Genomic DNA, 20,922 nt, shown 5'->3' on the forward strand with positions numbered 1-20,922 from the left:
GGTAGGTACACTGCCATTCTTAAAAAATCTACTTTACCAATCGAAGTAGAAATTAGACTTCTTTGCAAAGGCAAAGACATCTTTCTTCATTAACTTTTTCTTTTTCCTAGGGAATTAGAGGGGCGTTTGTTAAATGAGCCTAAAGAATCCTTTGTTCCTTTGATAGTTACTTAGCTAATTGCTGTTTAAAAAATGTGTTGACATCTCAGATTTTATGGTTTGATCCCACGGTTGCTGTAGAGACCAAGATTTTCAGAATAGCTATTGAGCAGACTGTTTTGTGTCTTTCTCTCATTTCCCTTGCTTGTGTGACACAAGAGCTTGTGAACTATAATGTTTTTCAGTTGTCATATTGTTGCTTGGAAACGCCTGGGAATGTGGTATCTTGCAGAACTGAGCTGAAAATATACCTTTTAAGAGTATAAATTTTGGTAAAATTACCATGACTGATCCAAGTTGTGTTCTTCATTTGGGATTACAAAAGTACTCAGCAATGAAGTTTTCAAATCTAAATGCTTTTGGAGATGTCACAGGTCTCTGATCGTAGTAAGTGTGGCCTTGCCACTAGGTAGGTAGGAGATGTCAAATTTGATGTGATGTGTATTTCATTTTAACACTGATATTATTCTCTAGACTTCATACCTTTTATTTGATATTAAATAAGGTTTCAGTTACAGAAGATGGTAGTAGTTTAGATTAGGTAAGCTTAACCCAGCCCTTCTGCTCTGCAGGGCTGCCTGATTTGTTGTGAAGGCCTTGATAAAATGGCAGAGGTGTGCTTCAAGTTGCAAATTCTTTAAGTTCCCGTATATATTGAGAGATTGTATTTTTGAGGAACACTCAGCTAATGCAGAATGAGTATCGAAGAACACTTTGTGGTTTTCATGAGAAGAAAAAGTTCAAATATTTAAAAAAAAATGATCAGTTGTACTTGAAATACAGATCTCAAATTGCTAGATCTAGGATTAAGGAGTATTCTTTCCTAGACTGTAATACCACAGTAGAACCTTCAGTAGAAGCTGACTTTTGGCCACTTTATGCTTGAGCAGTAGGTGGTTAATCTGCCTAACAAGGAAGCTGGAGACACAATCTTCTTAATATGTATCATAAAAACTTTTCAGGCAGCATTCCATAATAGTATTGAAAACCAAGATTGAGCAGTTTAGTTCTTGTTGAAAACTAGATGGTAATGTTGTTACTTAATGTCATTAATCTCATTCAGATTACTCTGATGCTGGACTTTCTTTTTACTATGAAAATTACTTGCTACTTATGTTTAACTTCTGTCATTAATCTTTCAGCATTGAAATGTTTGTATATTTACACATTCACTTTAGCTCTTTCTTCTTCCCTTCCCACCATTGCCCTTTGGTGTGAATTCCGTTAAAGTGCATTTTCTCTCTTCTTCTTCCTCCCCCCATGCTACCTCTGGGTTCTGGGACAGGTCTTCTCTCACCATGGCACTGTAGCAGCACATGTTGGTAACAAATCATGGGAAGCACAGGACTAGTGTTCAACGGCTGTTCCATAAGAGTAGGCAGCTTTGGCCAAAGGTCTTGAGCTTGTCTAACCCAGTATATATAGCAGAAATGTGATCAGGTATTTCAACTGTTTTTTTTTAACTTCTGCTAATAAAAACTATCTGTGAAAGCCAGGCAGAGGAATAAGTTATCTGAGCATACTAAGTGATCTGTAAGCCACCAGCCACCAAAACCCATAGTTTAGGAGTCCCTAGGCTCTACAAGAGAGAAAATTAGAGAGATATTTCTGCCACTTCTGTATTGAGCACATGCATAGATGTGTTAATATATTCTTAATCTGTTGAGAAACACCAGGCTATGGGTAGGCAACCATTAAAACGTGACTTTGTGTTTCATAATACACAAGGGCTCTAATGTATGTGGTGGTCTTTTTTTAGTTTTTGGTGTGTGGTTTTGTTTTTAATTTAAAAACCCTAGGGAAAAACCACTTGGAATGAAAGCAGCAAGGAAGTCTTTTGCTGTTCCGTATGCACATTCCTGTTCTTGAAGATTCTCTCGCTGCCCAGATATGTTTTTTTCTCTTAACATATTTTGTTCTGGGGTATTTTTCCTTCTTCTCCTCTTAGGCATAATGAATTTGGGGTGTTGAGCACTGACCCCCACTGGGTCCTCTGAGCGAGGGTGAAATCTGGCTTCTCCATCTAGCGGATTCTGCAGTAAATACACATTGCTGTTTGACGTCACCCTGTTGCCAGGGAGACTGCTGTCACCGGTTCACCGATGTGACTCTACTGCGGCAAGTTAGAGGAGCAGATTGGTTTTTGTGCAAGGACCTTCTTTTGGATTAAAAATAATTAGGCAGTTCCCTCTGTAGACTATACAACATCAAGTGATACTACATCAGGGTCTCCTTGTGTTGCTTCTGCTCCTTTGCCTGACTTCTGTGTCACCCTTCCTTGCCATTCTCTTCTGGGATTCTCTGCTTTTGTTCCTTGGGATGCTGATGGACTTGGTCTGCCCTTTTCCACTTCCTCTGACCAACTTTCTTCTCACACCCCAAATCAGGGGGAGCTTTGCCTGCTCAAGCCTAGGACTCTTTGCAAATTGGTGGCTTAAGAGTTAGTTGCATCCAAAAGAGGAAAAAGTTGGATATTTTCTCATCTGGAGGCAAAATATGATAGGACAATTATTCTGTAAAGGAATTCAAATTTTGGAACTGTAAATTAGTGTAATGTACTATTTCTCTAGGTATGTTACTTGGCTCTTTCTCTTGTAATTTATCATCACTATAAGGCAAGTAAAAGTCATAGAATCTAAAAAAAAATGCACAATAGGTACTTATGGCATCACTTTGCTCCCTTTGCACTATACTGCTGTGTCCCAAGAGGGACCCTGGTGAATGCTGAGATGGCGACTCCCATCACCCCCACATTAAATATCTTCATATTTTGGAAATAAAATATAACAGGTGTTTTCTTTGTCTTGTGTTAACTTCAGGTTTGACTTTACCCAGTGGGGTTTTGGCCCTTTCTGAGTTTTAAAAGGGAATTCTCCTATGGTTTTTATCTTGGCTGTTAGGTAGTAGCAGAAACTACCTGTCAGAGCAATAGAAGCCTATAAAAACTGAGAAGTTGTCAAGATTACTTCAGTGCTGTCCTTTTAAATAACTGTCAACCTTGAATTCTTTCAAAGTAGAAAGCAGTTGCTTGAGGAAAGAGATCTGACTGAAATTCCTCCATAGTAATACTGTTCAACAGATAGCTTGCCACTGCTGTGTCTTATTACACCTGAATTTTAGCATGTGTTCTCTGTGTTTTAAATTACTTTTTCATACAAGCCTTATTTCCTAAAAAGGGTAGTTTTAATTACTATGCTCCCTACTGTACTGCACATCTCTTTCCATTTGATTACTAGGACAAGGGCAGCAACGTTCTTCAGCTCCAGCAGCAAATCCAGCAGCCAGCAAACCACAGCCACAAAATGGCAATTTGTCAGTGGCAGGTAAGAGTAATCCCGGGCGGGAATTCTGGTTTCCATTTTTGCAGTACAGAGCTACAGTTTAGAATTAAAAAGGATCCCTTCTATAATGGAGGTGCTCAAGAAACACTACGCTAAAGACTAATCCGTAGCTTAAAAAGGTGAATTCTCTCAAGAGGCTTGGATTTAATAATAAAAAAAAAAAAAAAAAAAAAAGGAAAAAAAATCTGTCCCTCTTCCCCAAGGGAAAAAAAAAAAAAAGGAAACAACTTTTACAGAGCATTGTGAACTGAATATCCAACGTGATGCAATTTTGCATTCTTGAACCAGTGCTCTGCAGACAACCAGAGCTGACCAACAGGTGTGTTACCGGTGCTGGGATATTGGGGCTACACAGTTTAGGTGGTACAGGAATGAAATAGTTTTATAGTATATCTATAAATACAGGTTTTTTGATCAAAATTTTAAATAGTAAGGTGCTGAAGAAGGCAGTCAATTTAAATGGCAGCCTGTAGACTGCTTTTAAAAGCAAAAGAGTTGTCAGTGTCCTAGCTCTTGGTGCTGCTTTAACCTGTCTGTATTCTTTACTCCAGTGCTTAAGAAGTATTTTGAAATAGTAAAATTTTGATGCTTGTTTACTGCAGCAGAAAACAAGCTCTTCTTTCCTGTAGTTAAAGCTGATAATGAGTTCTACATTTATATATTAACCAGATTCAGTGTAGAATTAATAGTATTGCTTTATGTCAGGAATTTATTAGATTGTGGAGGTACCATTTCTTAGTTGTTCCCCCAAATGGTGTAGATCTAAAGCTTGATGTGCTGTATTTTAGAGAATTTACTGCTAACTAGTTGCTTCCCACTTAGACTGTGCTTAAGTCATTGGCTCGGGGCACATCTCCACTTCCAGTGTAAGTGCTCTAAAGGTCGACGAGTGTCTCTTCTGCAGCTGTTTGCAGCCTAGAAAATAATTGTGACCAAGAGCAGAAGTGACTCAACAAACTTTGGCCACTCTGGTGCCCCCATAGCACAGTGAATGGAGCTTTACGTCCCTCCCCAGTGTTAAATATAACTTTGCCTTCTGTGCAGCTTCCCAGGGCGTGGGGTGGGAAAAGTTCTCCTTGACCTTGCACCGCGAGTTGGTTTTAACCTGGCTTTCCATGAGGCTGAAATTCTGTCTTGCTTTGTTGTGGTTTTTGAAAGGTCCCTCTGCTCCAAAGTACCATGCTCCCTCAAACCAGTTCGGGAAAGCGAGTGCTCTCAGCGCGGTGAAGACACCGGGGGGATCGCAGGCCAAAGTAGTGCCCATTGCCAGCCTGAACCCCTACCAATCCAAGTGAGTTATCGTGGCTTGCCAGGTATTACTCAATGTCACAGGCATGAAGGAACAATAGCTTCTTTTTGCTTTCTCATGGGTGAACCTATGTCAACTCATTCTTTGAATTCTTTGGAGTTTATTGCGTTAACTTCAAACAAATAAAACCAACAATAACAACAAAGCCACTGCAAAATAACAAACAAAAAAACCCTCCATAAGAACAGCTGTACAGGTTTTGATTTGTTCTTTTGTTTCTTTGTGGGTTTTTTTGGGGGGTGGTTTTTTGGTTTTTTTTTGTGTTTGGGTTTTTGTTTTGTTTTGTTTCATCAACACCGACAATCTGAGATTTGCCTTTGCGTTGTCTTGGTGAAGTTACCCTGCTGAGCTTGATAGGTTTTTAATATTTTAGTTGAAAATCAATTGACTTCTCTTTTTTTCTGAAAGCAACCTTCTTTTTGGTAACTTAATGACAAAATAGCTCAGTAAGCTATTCACTTCGGCTACTGTTCTGTTGAAAAGCATGAGGATGTAATTATTTCGTGAGTGACATTTTTAAGTTATGCAAACCGATTTGATTACCCAAGTTAAATGCGAATCCTATAATTGAGCTCTTGAGTTCTAGCATGGCTTTTCAGAACAGGCAAAGTGCTGTATGAGAAATGTACCCTAGAAGGGTAAAAGATTTGCGGCCTTGCTTCTGTGCAGAAGGATTGTTCGCTACTATTATCATACTAGATGCTTTATGGCTGGCTTTGTTGCTTTCTCTACAACTTTCTGCCTTTGGTGGTCTAGGCCATTAAAATAGAAAGCGGCAGAAAAGCAGGTAGAGTTGCTGAGGTGCAGTGGAAAGATTCTGGCTTTTAAATAGTGACATTCCAGTTCCAGAGGTTTGTCGATTCAATCTCTTCTTTAATAAAAAAGACACAGAACAGTGATTTCTTGCATGATTTCAGGTGGACCATTTGTGCTCGTGTTACCCAAAAAGGCCAGATCCGTACGTGGAGCAACTCCCGTGGTGAAGGAAAGCTCTTTTCTATAGAGCTGGTTGATGAAAGCGTAAGTGTCATATGTTGAGAGAAAGATAATGTATGCCAGATGCTGATGAACCCTTCATAAAGACAGAATAGAGGAAATAAAGTGTATTATAGGAAATGTTTTTTTTATTACGACTGAAGCTTGTATTCCTGTATTCATTAAGTTGAGCATCAATGACCCAGTTTTTATCTCGAATGAAGTCTTAAATGTATGGCATTACTGATTATTTTTCATCAAAGTCTATAGTGTGTGACTAAATTTTTGCCGCTTCAAAATATAGTTGTTTATGGAAACTGACAACCTAATACTGAGGTTTGTGGTGGTTTCCTGAAGATTGAGAATGAGGTCTCATCCTTGCTTAGATACATGTTATTTTGTAATGTGGAGCATTGCCTTCAAGTTATAAGCTTTCATTTTCATGAGGAAATCGGAGTACAAATTATTGTAATACTAGGAAATTTCATCTGTGGTTTGTTTGGGGAGCGGTATCTGGTTAATCTAACTAAACTTGCTGTTTGTCAAACCTCTTATCAAATTACAGCCTTCTGTCGTGAAAACAAACAAGATTCTGCTAGATTATGTTTAGTATAAAATGTGAGGTTAATAATGTAACATGTTGTCATCAGCCATTTGTTTTCTCTGTATACAGTCTGTATTCATTTTGTTTTTTAAACAATATTTATATCTGGTGATTTTATAATTGTTGTTAATTCTCACTTAAAGACTTGACATGTATGTGGTGTTGGTGGACAGCCGGCTGAACGTGAGCCAGCAGTGTGCCCAGGTGGCCAAGAAGGCCAACAGCATCTTGGCCTGTATCAGGAACAGTGTGGCGAGTAGGACTCGGGAGGTGATCGTCCCCCTGTACTCGGCACTGGTGAGGCCCCACCTCGAGTACTGTGTCCAGTTTTGGGCCCCTCACCACAAAAAAGACATTGAGGTGCTGGAACGGGTCCAGAGAAGAGCAACAAGGCTGGTGAGGGGTCTGGAGCACAAGTATTATGAGGAGAGGCTGAGGGAACTAGGGTTATTCAGCCTGGAGAAAAGGAGGCTGAGGGGAGACCTTATTGCTCTCTACAACTACCTGAAAGGAGGGTGTAGAGAGGTGGGGGTCGGTCTCTTCTCCCAAGTCACGGGCGACAGGACTAGAGGAAACGGCCTCAAGTTGCGCCGGGGGAGGTTCAGGCTGGATATTAGGAAAAATTTTTTCACTGAAATGGTTATCAGACATTGGAATGGGCTGCCCAGGGAGGTGGTTGAGGCACCATCCCTGGAAGTGTTCAAAAGACAGGTTGACGTGGTGCTGGGAGACATGGTTTAGTGATGGTGTTGCATTTTGTTGTTTTGTGGGTGTTTATTTTTGTCAGTTAGGTTGATGGTTGGACAAGATGATCTTGAAGGTCCCTTCCAACCTAGAAGATTCTGTGTGATTCTGTGTATGAGCAGGAGGTATCACTGTGTGCTAATTTGTCGAGCTGCATTATCTATTTGAATATATTTTTGTGTGTGTGTGTAATGGCAATTAATGCCAGTTTTATGAGTACCTTTTCAGAGGTGTGTATATGTGATATATGGACTTCTCGGGCATTTCATTCTGAAGCTCTAGATATACTAATGAGACTTGAATATGAGATTTGATGGTCAGGTGTAGAATATGTCGTTTTAGCTATAACTACAAGTGCAAGGAGAATGTTGTTTGTTTCTCACATGCCTGGAGCTAGCCTGGCAGAGCACGCTGTGTCTGTAGAACTGATGCCACTTAACATTGCAAAGATTTCTTTTATATTTTTTTTCGTTCGTGCCGAATTTCAGTTTTGACCAGCTCTTCTATTTCCCTGCAGGGTGAGATTAGAGCTACTGCATTCAATGATCAAGCAGACAAGTTCTTTCCCCTCATTGAATTGAACAAGGTACGGTAGCGTTGTGCTTTCATAGACTGACATGAGATAGAAAAGAGGAACTTCAGTGTAGCAAGGATTTTTAAAGGTGAACACAATCTATTTTCTCTGTCTGACTTCTGATAATATCCTCTGTTTCATTGCTTTCTCCTGTAGGTATATTATTTTACCAAAGGCAATTTGAAGACTGCTAACAAGCAATATACAGCTGTTAAGAATGATTATGAGATTACGTTCACTAATGAGACTTCAGTTGTGCCCTGTGATGATGCCCAGCATCTTCCATCTGTTCAGTTTGAGTTTGTATCCATTTCTGACCTGGAGAACACACCCAAAGACTCAATTGTTGGTCAGTCTAAGTAGCAAAATGGCAAGCTCTAAAGCTTTGAAGTTTTACTTTCGTGTCCTGAATAGTGGGGAGGGTAGTGAGCATACAGTGCTTGGAGTGTTATGATCTCTTAAATGAAATTATCCAGTGATGGTTGCCATTAAAAATACCTCAGGCAGTTTTCCTGTTAAGATGTCTTTGCTCTGTTCTGCTAACATATAATGATTTTTCTTCAAACTTGTGCTTCAAACTAAAGACAGCAAATGATAATTGTTTATTGTACTATGATCATTGTTTTCCACAGAAAAGGGTTGAAAGGAAAATGTCCTTGCTCAGCACGTGTGCATTTCATGCCTTTCGTGGTCTTGCTTGCTTTCACTATCTAATTATCTCTGTAGTGATTTTGGCATAATTCATTGCATGCAAGTCCAAGTTGCATGACTGTTTTGGCTTGCTTTGTGAAGTATTGAAGGTTTGTTTTTCTGTAATTTGTTGGGCAGAGTACTCCGGAAAAAATCAGAGGCTTGGGTGGGGGCGAGGGCTCTCAGGTTTCACAGGCACAAGATGCCTGTGATTCAGAGGGATTCAGCTGGGAATTTTAAAGGTAGATCTGTAATATTAAAAACGGTATATTTTTAGCGAGTGCAAAGGGAATTGTGTTACTGTTACTCCCCAAACATGCAGACTTGTTTAAGTTGCAGGTTATGGAGCTACAGTGAGGGCACCAGCCACTTGCTTCATTGTGTTACAGTCACTTTGAAACCCTTTGCCTGAGAGACTCGGGCTTAAACAGCAAGAGTGTGTGTTACAGGATCAGGGCTAAAGTCCTTTGACAGAATGTGATGGGGAAAGATAGTACAATGCCTTGATCTTGCTAATGCAGTGAGGCTCGCCTTCATGAATATCTTAATGAATTCGTCAACAAAATTAAAGCACTGAAGAGTTCTGTAGTGGAACATTCCTACCATAATACACTTAATTTCCATATCAGATTTGATTTGAATAGGGAGCTGGGGTACAAGGTAAAAATCTGACACTAGGATTGAATTCTTCTCTTGTGATCTTGTATTCCCCAATTGTGACCCTTGAGTAACTAACTAAATTGTAACTGTTTTTCAGATGTAATTGGAATTTGTAAGAGCTATGAAGAGGTCACTAAAATTGTAGTGAAAGCCAACAATAGGGAGGTTTCGAAGAGGAACGTGCATCTGATGGATACATCAGGGAAGCTGGTGACAGCTACGCTATGGGGACATGAGGTATGTGCTCTCTTACCTGTTCTTAAGGAAAGGTTTTCCTTTGTGTAGGGTGAAGAAATGAGAGTGCTGTTGTCATCTGAGATGGGTACAGTGCTGAGACAGAGTCCTGGGTGTTTGAGGATCAGGGGCAGAGAGAAGGTGAAAGACTGTCTGATTTCATTCAGGTGTGATGTTCTTAACCTTTCTCTGACAAACTGCTGACATGATCTGACTAATGTGTTCTGAACAACTGCAGACATTATGTCTCAAGCCCAAAGACTGAAGATAACAGGCTTCTAGTTTAGGAAAGGATACGAGTTGCAGTTTGATTATGGAAAAGCCCGGTGGCTACGGCTGTCTCATTTGAGATGAATTTTATTTGTAGGGTGGGATACACGTTACCCTGCATAAATTGCTGCTTAACTAGGGGGTTGAGAGGCTGTCTCTCAGACTAGGAGTTTAAAGCATTAGAGCCTTGAAATTGAAAGTTTGAGTAGTTGCAGTAAAACTGCTTCTTTATCCTTTTAACAGGCTACTTTGTTTTCCAACGATGTTGTAGATACTTAGGGATTTATGCTCCAGTCTATAAAATGGGAGTGATCCTGCCAGCTTGACAGTGATGCTTTATGGCAAAATGATCAAGTGCTCTGATACTGTAGGTAGCGAAACACCATTAACCATCTGCTGATATAAATGAAGTAAACTGAAGTTGAATATCACAAAGTTTTGAGGTTGAACTAAGTTGTTACAGGAGAGGCTACTGGTAATCAGTTCCCCGTATAACTCTTCCAGTGGAGATCAGGGTCTGCATTTTACAAAGTTCAATCTGTTTGCTTTCTTGTAGAATAGAGACAGCAGCGAGCCTTGAGGGGAAGTGACTTAAGACTTGCAGCTGGCACAGTTGGGGTTAGAATCTCTATCTCCTTTATAACAGTCATTGCCCTAAGTGCCAGGACATGTTTTGTGTTCTTTTTGCTTCTCATGGATACAGTGAATGCCACTGCTAACTCCAGCTCACTTGTAATCTTTAAGCACATGATCCTCCCCGTGCTTGCTAAGTGACATGGGGTCCAGAAAATCTATACCTTTCAAAACCTCTGTCATGCCAAGTGGTTCTGTTAGTGCCAGACTTTACTCAGATAATAAACTGATGGCAATTGGACAGCATTAAAGCAGCTTTATGAGATTAATAACAGAAAATGGAAAGTAGAGGAAAAGTGTTTGGTTGGCGTACCTACACTTCTGTTTTTTAACTTTTTAACTTCTGTTTTTGTAGTAGAATAGACATGATTGGCTCAGCCAAGCTCAGTGAGTTGTTTCATCTCCTGAAGAGTCCAATCTGACCAAATAAGTTCTACTGTTTATGAAAAACCTCCATTCCCATAACTCATCTCCCTTTTGAATATCCTTGTGTAAAACTTTTAATGGAGAGGACCAGTCCCTTTTTTTTCCAAACCAGTGGTGTGACTTAAGGATTCTCTGGCTCCTCAGGAAATGGATTGTTAGGATCACAGCTGGTAGATGCCTTTTCGTAAACTCCTCGTGATACCGTTTAAAACCTTACCTTCTAAATACAGTGAGATAGTTTGCTTCAGACTTGGTCTCTTGTCATGATCTGTGAATTATGACCGTAAGTTCAGTACCTTTGCTGTAGCGTGCTACTAATGTTTTTCTGTTGTTTTTTTTCACACATGCAGGCTGAACAATTTGATGGTTCTAGACAACCTGTGATAGCCATCAAAGGAGCCCGTGTCTCTGATTTTGGTGGTAGAAGCCTGTCTGTCCTGTCCTCGAGTACAGTTGTCATCAACCCTGATAGCCCAGAGGCTTTTAAGCTCCGAGGATGGTATGAGCGTGTGTTTATGTTGATTCATTCCAGCCTGCTGCGGAGTATTTCTTCTATTCTGATTCTCTGTACTTGAGCAGTCTGTATATATACTAAAGGAAGGTAGCAGAGGACGTGGGTTCCAGGGTTACAGAAACGTTTCTTCCTTGAAAGCACTAAAGCCTGAAAGGCTGTCCCTTTTAAGTTGTTCAGTTCCAAAACTTGTAATTCCATGACAGACCTTGAAAAATTGAAATAGGAGTAGTGCATGCTGACCCAAAGCCTTGGAAGGCAGCATGAAATCAGACTTGACCAGCTCCACTTTCTGAGGCATTATCTGAGAGAACAATATTTTTTTCCGCAGGCGTTTTCCATTGTGTGCAATCTGATATGCGCTCTTAGTGTGGACTGGAGGAACTATGTTGACTTCTTCCAGTGTCTACTCCTTATCAGATATTTTTCAGGTAGCAAAATAACATTTTTATTGTCAGGAAAACAAAGTGATGTTTTGGTGGTTCGTTGCTTCTACTGCAGGTAGTTGCTAAATTGTCAGCTGTAACTACGGATATGGTGAGATGTGGCCTATGTACAAATAGGGTTAAGTACTGACAGCATCAGGTTTGTGAATCCTGGGTTTTCAGGTTCTAGTTAAATCACCCGAACACGGATAAAATATAATGGCATTCTCCGTTTGTTGTTAAGCTGTGGCGCCCCTGTACTTCAGAGGCTTGTTGAAAATAAAATTGATTTTGGGTTGTAGCTATTACTGTCACACTTTAATTAAGTTCCGTTTTTGAGTCTTGTTGGTGTGTTTCTCGACTCGCAAAAAACACCAGAATGGGATGGCAGTACAACCTTTTGTTGAAAAGCAGTGCTTTCTTGTTTTAACAGAGGAAGCATAATCTGTTCAATGCTATTTTCTTTTTCTTTTGAAGCTGCTGCGAAGATAATGGTACCATGTAATTTAATTTTAATTATGGAAATATCTTGATGCCCTTAAATCTTGTTATCTGACTGCCTTTAAGAAGCATGCAGTGCGTGCTTTGACCACTAGCTGGCAAACAAATTGCAGTTATATGGAACAAAGCTGTCCTCCTTTTGTGGGTTTATAAAATACTGTGCTAATTAAGTTGGACTATTAACTTATTCTGAAATGCTATTTTTGTTTGCAATATACACAAATTACTGTAATTGTTTCCTTTGCAATCATTGATAAAAAATCCCTCCTGTATTAAGAACATGAAACTAAATGTAAGCTTTTGATAAGTCTGGTCTGCTATCCAGAAATAGAAGTGCATCTTTGTGGTTCCAGGTTTGACTCTGAGGGGCAGCTTCTGGAATGTGCCTCGATCTCTGATGTGAGGGGCGGGCCAGCCTCTGGGATGAACACCAATTGGAAAACTTTGTTTGAAGCCAAATTTGAGAACTTGGGACAAGGAGATAAGGTAAAGCGTGGCCAGCGAATACAAGCCTTGTGTACTGGGGAGAAAATAAAAAGCTAGATTTTACGCAGGCATTCTGCTTATTGAAGTAGTCCAGTTGTTGAGCAGTATGTGCTAATCTCAGAATTTATGCTATTAAATAATTTATTATTTTTTTTTTTTCAAATAAATTCAAGCTTGTTGCCGATATTGCAACATGATATTATGTTTGCGAGAGAATTTGAAGCCTTGTTTAAATGGGGAGAGAGGGGTAGTTCACCCCAAAGATGTTTATATAAATAGCACAAAGTGTTCTAGGAGAAAAAGGTACATTAGGAGGAAGTGGTTTTCAAGGGTGCAAGCTTGGTCAATAGAAAAGCTAGGAATAAACCCCAGGACTCTGGCATTCCAGGCCAGTAACCTCTCTAGGCTTATACTGCTTCTTGACTTATTTTTAATTTTTATTTTTATTTTTTTTTTCCAACTTAAGTGCTAAGCCATTCTGGATACCCAAGAACTTCCATCCAAGGAAAAAAAAACTTTACCTGTATTTCAGCTATTTTCTGTGAGAATGCTTTGCACATGCTTCTTAAGCAACCTCTGGTTATCTTTTGAAAGACTTGACCGTGGTCTTGAACCATTAGGATGATTATTTTAGTGTGGGGAGTGGGTATTTTGTTCTGTAGGCTGTAGTTTAATCAAATGCTTATCTGTAATACTACACAGTAGGCTTTCTGGTTTTTGTATTGGCTCCCAGAAGAAGCATAGGAAAGTGCAGAATCTTAATCCTGTGAAAAAGTAGAGATTTGAACACACACAATGGAGAAGCAAATGTGCTTTATCTAAAGAAAACCTAGCAATTGGAGTTTCCTGCAATGGAAACGCAAAATAATCTTGCTGTAGGGGCTTTATTTAACATAATGGAAGCCTGAAAATGATTGCAACAGAGGGGTTGATTTACAGTTTCCCAATAATCCATAGCTGTTAAGCTTTCTAATCCTAAATATCCAAGTAAGGGTGCCTTTCTTTGTAGTTAATTCAGAATCGGAAAACATTGAGTATTTTGAGGCTAACATTGCGCACTCTCTCTCCTAGGCGGATTATTTTAGCTGTGTGGCCACAGTAGTACATCTGCGCAAAGAGAACTGTATGTACCAGGCATGTCCCTCTCAGGATTGCAATAAGAAAGTGATAGACCAGCAAAATGGACTGTATCGTTGTGAGAAGTGTGATCGTGAATTCCCCAACTTCAAGTACCGCATGATGCTTCTGGTGAGTAAATGGATTAGAGGAGAGCGTGTTTCCTCACTGTTTGCCCTCTACAGTCCAAATGGAAATCTTCCGGGAGAGTGGGGTGTTACGAAGTGCTGCTTGTCTCTCTGTGGTGCCGGTGGGTTAGAGGGTATTTAAGTGGCTTGTGTGCTGTACCGGGGTGAGGGATGTTTCATTGAGCTGATTAGCAGTTTGTTTTCCTAGTGCTCCAATTAAAAGCTTTTCTCTCTGCCAAAAAGTTGATGCTAGCTCAGTTGATTCTGGTTTCCAAGTGTACTATGCAGTGCAGAGTACAGATGGCCTACGCCTCTTCAGTAGTGAAGATAAACTGAAGTAAAATGGCATTTCTGGAGAGCAGTAATTGCACTTTTACAGCTGCTACCTATATTTAGTACATTTTTTTTGGTAGGTATTGTTCTGTCTCATGCTTTAATGGAGCCTGCTTCAGAAAGTTGTCTGAGGATTATTATTGTGATGCCGGCTTACACCGTAAGCATTGAACCTTCTTCTGTTTTACATTATAAGTTAGAATTGTATCTGCTTCTTAGAAATGCTGTGCCAGGTGGGCATGCAGAGAGGAGGGAACCATCCCTGCAGTCTCACTAAAATACAAACTGCTTCTGAATAATTTCTAGCGGGTAACTTCGAGGAACGCATGAACTGCTTTACATAGCAGAATCATTCTTGTAGAATATAAAGGGGATACTCAGGGTACAATCAAGGCCTTCGGAACAGCGTGTCTCCTATCTTTCTCATCCCTAATTATCAAAGCAGCCAGGAGATGCATGTGAGGCTAGTAATTGATCTTTTTACTGCTCTGTCTTGTCCTTGAATGTTTTGATAAGCTTCCTCATAACATAATGTTACGTGTGTTTATGCTCAAGAGCTCAGGTACATTCAAGGTAAGTGTAGTTTGCTGATGTCCCCCTTGGTGGTGATTGTTCTGGGCTACCTGTTCTTGCTCACAGCTCATGGGTGACAGCGGAACAGAGCTGACTATCCATCAGCGTGTACCACTGTGATTGTGTTGGCCTTTTCCTGTGACACAATGTACTGTCAATATTAACTTGCCTTGTTACTGTGACATTCTATGGAGCTAAAAAAAAAAACCTATAAAAGGTAGTAAGTCACTGCCTTCTACCCTCACTGACGGAAGGTACCTACGGTGTACAGGGCTCTGATAGTTACTGGAGATTTGAAACTTTTATATAGCTGTGAAATAAATGTTTCTTTTGTACTGTCTTCTGTCTTCCTTGAGGAATAGGCAACTGGATGAATGACCTTTTGGGTTTCTGTTGGTTTTTTAGGTGACCATTGCAGACAGTCTAGAGTATCAGTGGTTGACGTGTTTCCAAGAGACCGCAGAACTCATTCTTGGGCAAAACGCAGCTTTCCTGGGAGAACTGAAGGAAAAGGTCAGTCAATTAGCTTATTGTATCTTTAGTAAATGTCTAGAAGTTGAACTACGTTTCACACATCTTGTTGTTGGGCTGCCCTGAAATGTCTTGCTTTTTTTGATCCTCCTGGTAAGGGAATATTCTTGTAATGTTGATTTTGAAGGCAACTTGGAGAAAGATGTAAAGTGTTTGCAGAAACACCAGTGCTGATCCATCAGAGAGCATGATCTCATCCCCGTATGTGCACATATAGTGCTCCTAAGTCAGCAGAGGTGGCAAAGGCAGTGGGTTATGCTCATGTAGTTGCTGTGGAAATTAACAGCGTTATTAAAACAAATACAAAAGTGCCATATGAAAGGAAGGGATATTTTGCTTCGTTTGGCAAGATTTTGATCTTGCCCATTCTGAGTGATAGGCCAGCTCAGGGGCCTGGCGGCCTGAAATTGTTCTCCAGATGTTGGACTTCAGTATCTCTTACAAGTTCACAAATCGCTGCTTCTCTCTAGCCTGAAGTTCTTGGCAGGGACTTGTTTACTCTCCTCAGGATTATTTTCCATGGGCCATCTGCCTGGAGAACAGAGATTTGCCTGGTTTCCCCCATAGTTTGCTCCCACAATCAGTCTGTCTACGTCTGAGCTCTTTTGGCTGTTAAAGCTGGAGATCAGCCTGTCCTTATCACCTGGACCTCGCGAGACAGCTGATTTCTTGTCCATAGTACTACAGTCTTTAGAGGGCTGACAGCTTTTAACACATGTTGACTCCAATCGAAAGGACAGACTGTTTTATCATTGTACCTAGATTGGAAGAATCTGCAAAAAAAAAAAAAAAAAAAACCTGTTTTAGCCAGGAATGCTAACAGCATTATCCCTAATGCGTTCCAAAAATTTGTTTACAAAACCAAAAAGTCCCAGAACACTTTGTATGTATCTTTATAAGTAGGCAGGAAGCTTTTTAACTGATGTGTGTTAGCCCACTTCTGAAGGCTGAATAATCACCAAAATAATCAGAAACACCCACCAAAAATAATCAGAAACTTTGTGGGTCATATGAAAACTATGACTTGTAAAATGGGTCATTGGCAGAGATGGTTAAGTGATTTTTATTTTTTTTAACAGATTAGAATGGTTTTTAAGGTTACAAGTCATTAAAGACTAACAGACAGTATTTTCTTCCCTTTGTTACTATGTACTTCTCTGCTGCATTTTCCTTTCTTCCTACCAAAATAGTCTTTTCCTGATTTTTTTTTTGTTTGTGGGTTTTTTTTTTTTTAAGTTGACTGCTATATAAAATCTGTGTAGTTTTGTTGGTTTTTTTTTTTTTAAATTACAAGAAAGCATAATAAGTTCTTGAATCGTACACGAGGGTTGCTGTGCTGCCAGGCTAAGGCTGGTTGATACTGGTGCTCCAGAGATACAGCAGTGCTTGGCCGTGGGAGGGAAATGAAGCAGGAGGGACTGTTGAGGCTGTTGGTCCTGAAATGCTGTTGTGAGCCATTTCTGGAAAGCAGGGCTGGTTTTCCTGTAATTTATATACAAGAATGTTTTTTGAAAAATCGCTGGACTTTGGACTGTCTAAGGTAAGTGGTACGAAGATTGTGATTCTGGGATGCTAAAAGTTTTTGTGATGCTATGAAGGCTGGAAACCTCTCTTCTGTAGGAAGGTGTATTGCCAGGGCATTCTAATTAGATATGCTTGTGCTTTTGCATTTCCATTTTCAGACATTCTTAACTTGCCAATATTTTCTCACTTCGTTCGTGCTTAATCTCTGCTAGAGTTCAGACAAAATATCTTAGTCACTTTTAATGCTGAAGAGAACTGGATGGGGAAGGAGATACAGCAGATCCTGTGTAACGGTACAAACATGTAATGTCTTCTGAAGAGCTGCCTAATGGAAATGGCTGAGGGTAGAAAATGGAACATAATATGGAACGAGCCCTTCAGCGGGAATGCTTTGTGCTCCAGGAGAAATTGTTTTTGATTTGACACTTTTATGAGCCTTTAAAAATGGTACTTGATGCATTTTCAGTAAGCTTTTCTTAGTGGTTTTTTTTTTTCTCTGAAGACCTGATGCAGTGTCCTGTGAAGGTGGTGGGAGTCTTTCCACTGCTCGCAGCAGGTATTGAGTCCACGTACAGCCAGTGACCACGCTCAGTGTAGATACGTACGCGTGGTTTTTCATCTGCTTCTCCACCGTGTTTGTTACCAAAGGAGATAACGTAGGATAGCAGTGACTGGTATGCTAACGGCGTTTTCCTCTCTCTAACGGTTAGCATAGTTTGTGGCAGAGCTGGAAGCACAAGCCAAATACGTTATTAAGCGAGTTCTCTTATCCTCTAACCCATACGATGGTCAGAAGAAGGGAGTTTTTAATATTCAGGAAGGATATGCCTAAATTTTGCAGTCTATGAAACCAGCTACTCCTGTTCACCTTCATTTGTTGTGCTTTTTGAAACCTTAGGAGGATCACTGTGTAGTGTAAAATAGTGCTGTGTGCATTTAAAAACAGCAGATGTAACACTTGGAATAAGAGTGAAACTGAGGTGGGTTCAATTCCAGATCAGATGCTCTGTCTGCTGCTGGAGTGACTGATCAAGTCAAGTGCATCTGGCAGATAAACTCATTAATAATTACTTGTCTGTATCATCATGGGGCTGCAGGATTTTTGTGGAATGTCAGCAAAGGTTTTTACTTTTTTGTAAAAATTACATTTTTACAAAAATAAACTTTTTTTCCCAGTCTCCAAAACTTGCCTGCTTCTTTTTCTACTGTTTTGACAAATTGTCTGTTATAAATGATGATGATGTTTAGTGTTCATATGGTAATTAGAAGCGGCTTATGTTATAAATATGACAGTCTTCTAATGGTTATAAAAGCACGTTCAAAACACGCATCCACTTTTTTATAGAACACCCCCTTAAACAGGCGGGCCTGTGTCAGGATGTGAAGGATACAGACGGCCTTGATGGAGAAGCAGAGAAGCAGAATGCCTAATAAGACAATTAATAGGGAAATAATTAACTCTGTCGGTGTTGGCGATGATACCAGAACATCAGAATTAGCAGTTAAGCAGCATGAGAGAATCTTGTGTACACTCGGTTGCGGTTTTGGTGCAACTGTAGGTTATTTTGTTTAGGTAGCTAAAAAGGTTTCACCTTGAACTAAACTTTTTTCTTAAGAACTTGGAAGTTATGGTTTTGGCATCTAAAATTTGTTGGAAGATTCAGCTCTGCCTACGTGATCCCACCATTTTGCCAACATCAGCAAAAGACAAGCTGCTCTGAAAGTTCGTGGTGCTACCAGAAGCCTCTGCAGCTGATACCTGTCTTTGTCCTTCTCGCAGAACGAGCAAGCATTTGAAGAAGTGTTCCAAAATGCAAACTTCAACACGTATGAGTTCAAGATCCGAGTAAAACAGGAGACTTACAACGTAAGTGTCCCCCGAAAGGCAAATAATGTAGTGTGTGGCTTTTGTAGTTTTACCTGTCTCCACGGGAGGTGGCTTCCTCCTCTTACAATTGTGGGGAGAAGTTTCCAAAGATACTTGCTCACACCAATACTGTCACTCTTGAGCACTGAAGGAGGGGCCCACTGTCGTTAACACTCTTCCCTCTTAGGTTTGTCAAGCCTAGCTTGTTAATGCAAACAATGTAGCTGCTCTGGGAGGCAACTTTGCATCCCCAGCCAACCCTGATATCGGGAGCAATGAGTTGCTGGGGCAGAGGGAGGTTGGATCCGAATACCCGGAGTGCTTTGCGTTCTTCTTTTACATGCCGTATTTCTCTTTCACAGGATGAGTCTCGTATTAAGGCTACAGCGGTGGATGTCAAACCTGTGAACTACAGAGAATACAGCAAGAGGTTGATCGCGAGCATCCGGAGAAATGCTCAGCTATAGTGAGGAGGCTGGTGCTGACTGAGGGAAGCTAGAAATTCCAGGAAAAACACAATAGATGATATTACACTTGACTTTTTCCCTACCCTGTGTGTGACAACTTGGCATTAGTTACACCATGCATGGTAGACCAACATAGTGGGCTAAGTGATTTAATGCACTTCTCTGAAGATACGCCTCTGGTAGGTAAGAGTGCACTCTAATGGCTGCGATATTGTAGACTCTTGTGTTCTATTAAGCTGTTGGAGCACGAAGGAGGAGTCTCTAGACAGGTTGCCGGGATCTTTAGACAAAGCATTCAGCGTGTCTGAAGTAACTTTGCTTTCTTACTATATGTAAAGCTGAATTGTAATAACCATTGTGTCTTCTTTGCAAGAAAGTAGTGACAACCTTGAAGCTTTGACTTGTTCAGCAGAGGGTGGGAGGAAGAGTGTCACACAGCTTTCGGATAATGGACGGAGGAGAACAGGTCTATTAGCACAAGTTAGTTCCTTTCCATAGAATTCAAAGGTTTTCTCTTTCCACAGGTGCCATGCAGTTGTTAATGCTTGGAATGGCAATATGGTTGAATTATTAATCAAAGACCTATCTCTTATATCTGAAGAATATCCTTCCTTCAGGGTTTAATAGACTGAGTCAGATGGGTCTGATATTAATCAAAATTGTCTCTTCTGAGGAAGGCAGATAAGCATTGACTCTCCATCCCCCAGGGAAATCTAGGCAACTACAAAGCATTGCTTTAGTTTTCTCTTCAATTAATACTATGGGATTTTGACTGATTTGAGCATACATTTCCTTCCTATACATGTTTTGTATGTTTGTATGTTCAGTTTCTTTGGGTTTGTTTGTAATGATGTTAATCAGAAACAGGTCTTTAAATGGGGGGAGCTTTGTTTCAATAAACACTGCTTAATTCCTGTGTAGTGAATTTTGCTTTCTTTGAACACCAAAGACTTCTCATTACCGGAAAGCAATTAATTAGCTTTCATAATAAGCATTCACTTGGGGGAGATGTTACCTTATTGCAAACTCTTAAGGTTAGACTGAAGAATGGAGACTTCTTTGCCTGATGTTAACAGCATGGAAATGCAGTGATATTTTCACCATTTCTGTGCCTGAGAATGCTGATGAGCTGGCACTTCTGGGATTTTTATTGACGTTTACACAGCAGTCTAAAACTAACCAGGCTTTGAGATTTGTTCAGACATAGAGCTAGTACAGAAAACAGTAATTATGCTACTGGGCTTTTCAGTCAGCAGAGCATGCTAGCTCTGTGTGCTCCTAATCACATTAATTATGTGTTCCCTGGCTGCAGCTCACAGCTTGGCATTTGCTGCACAGCTCCAAGCATCCAGGCAATACTGCAGTGGGTCTCTGGTAGCAAAACGGGAGTTTATTTATTTATTTTGCTCTGTAGAGCAGTGTTTCCTCATGCGTTCAGTTCTTGCCCTTTTATTTCCCGTGATTTCCTGTTTGTCATCTTAAGTCTTTATGTTCAAGAACTGTAAATGCCACTTCCATTGATGGACGTGAAGGACGTTATTCTGGGCCCATTAATTGCACAAACAACCCAGTCTTCTTTTCTGGATCCTGAGGATCATGACTGGGTTCTTCTGCTGATGTCTTGAATTTTTTATTGAAGTATTTGTTCCCTCTGACCTTGCTTATAAAGCGTTGACTAGAAAATTACAGTCCCCAGCACGGTTCTGGATTGACAAATGGTAGGTTAGCGGTGATAATCTATCTTTCCACTCTGCTAACCAGTCTTTTACTTTTGCTCCTCCCTCCCCATCCCTCCATCCCAGTTTGAGGGGACTGGTAGCAAGTGGTAACGCTTTCCTTGA

At 40.3% G+C, this 20,922-nt stretch overlaps 1 protein-coding gene across 1 annotated transcript; it reads left to right on the forward strand.

Moving 5' to 3' along the window:
• The first annotated feature begins 1,838 nt into the window (after positions 1-1,838).
• RPA1 (replication protein A1) lies at positions 1,839-20,000 on the forward strand. The gene is made up of 13 exons (XM_074160890.1): positions 1,839-1,842; positions 3,396-3,482; positions 4,659-4,791; positions 5,727-5,829; positions 7,650-7,718; positions 7,863-8,055; positions 9,154-9,293; positions 10,970-11,118; positions 12,410-12,542; positions 13,614-13,790; positions 15,098-15,205; positions 18,528-18,614; positions 18,977-20,000. The coding sequence occupies exons 1-13, from the start codon at positions 1,839-1,841 to the stop codon at positions 19,079-19,081; spliced, it is 1,488 nt and encodes a 495-aa protein (XP_074016991.1). The 3' UTR covers positions 19,082-20,000.
• The last annotated feature ends 922 nt before the right edge of the window (positions 20,001-20,922 follow it).

This window comes from Numenius arquata, chromosome 18, assembly GCF_964106895.1.
Source record: "Numenius arquata chromosome 18, bNumArq3.hap1.1, whole genome shotgun sequence".
Classification (NCBI taxonomy): domain Eukaryota; kingdom Metazoa; phylum Chordata; class Aves; order Charadriiformes; family Scolopacidae; genus Numenius; species Numenius arquata.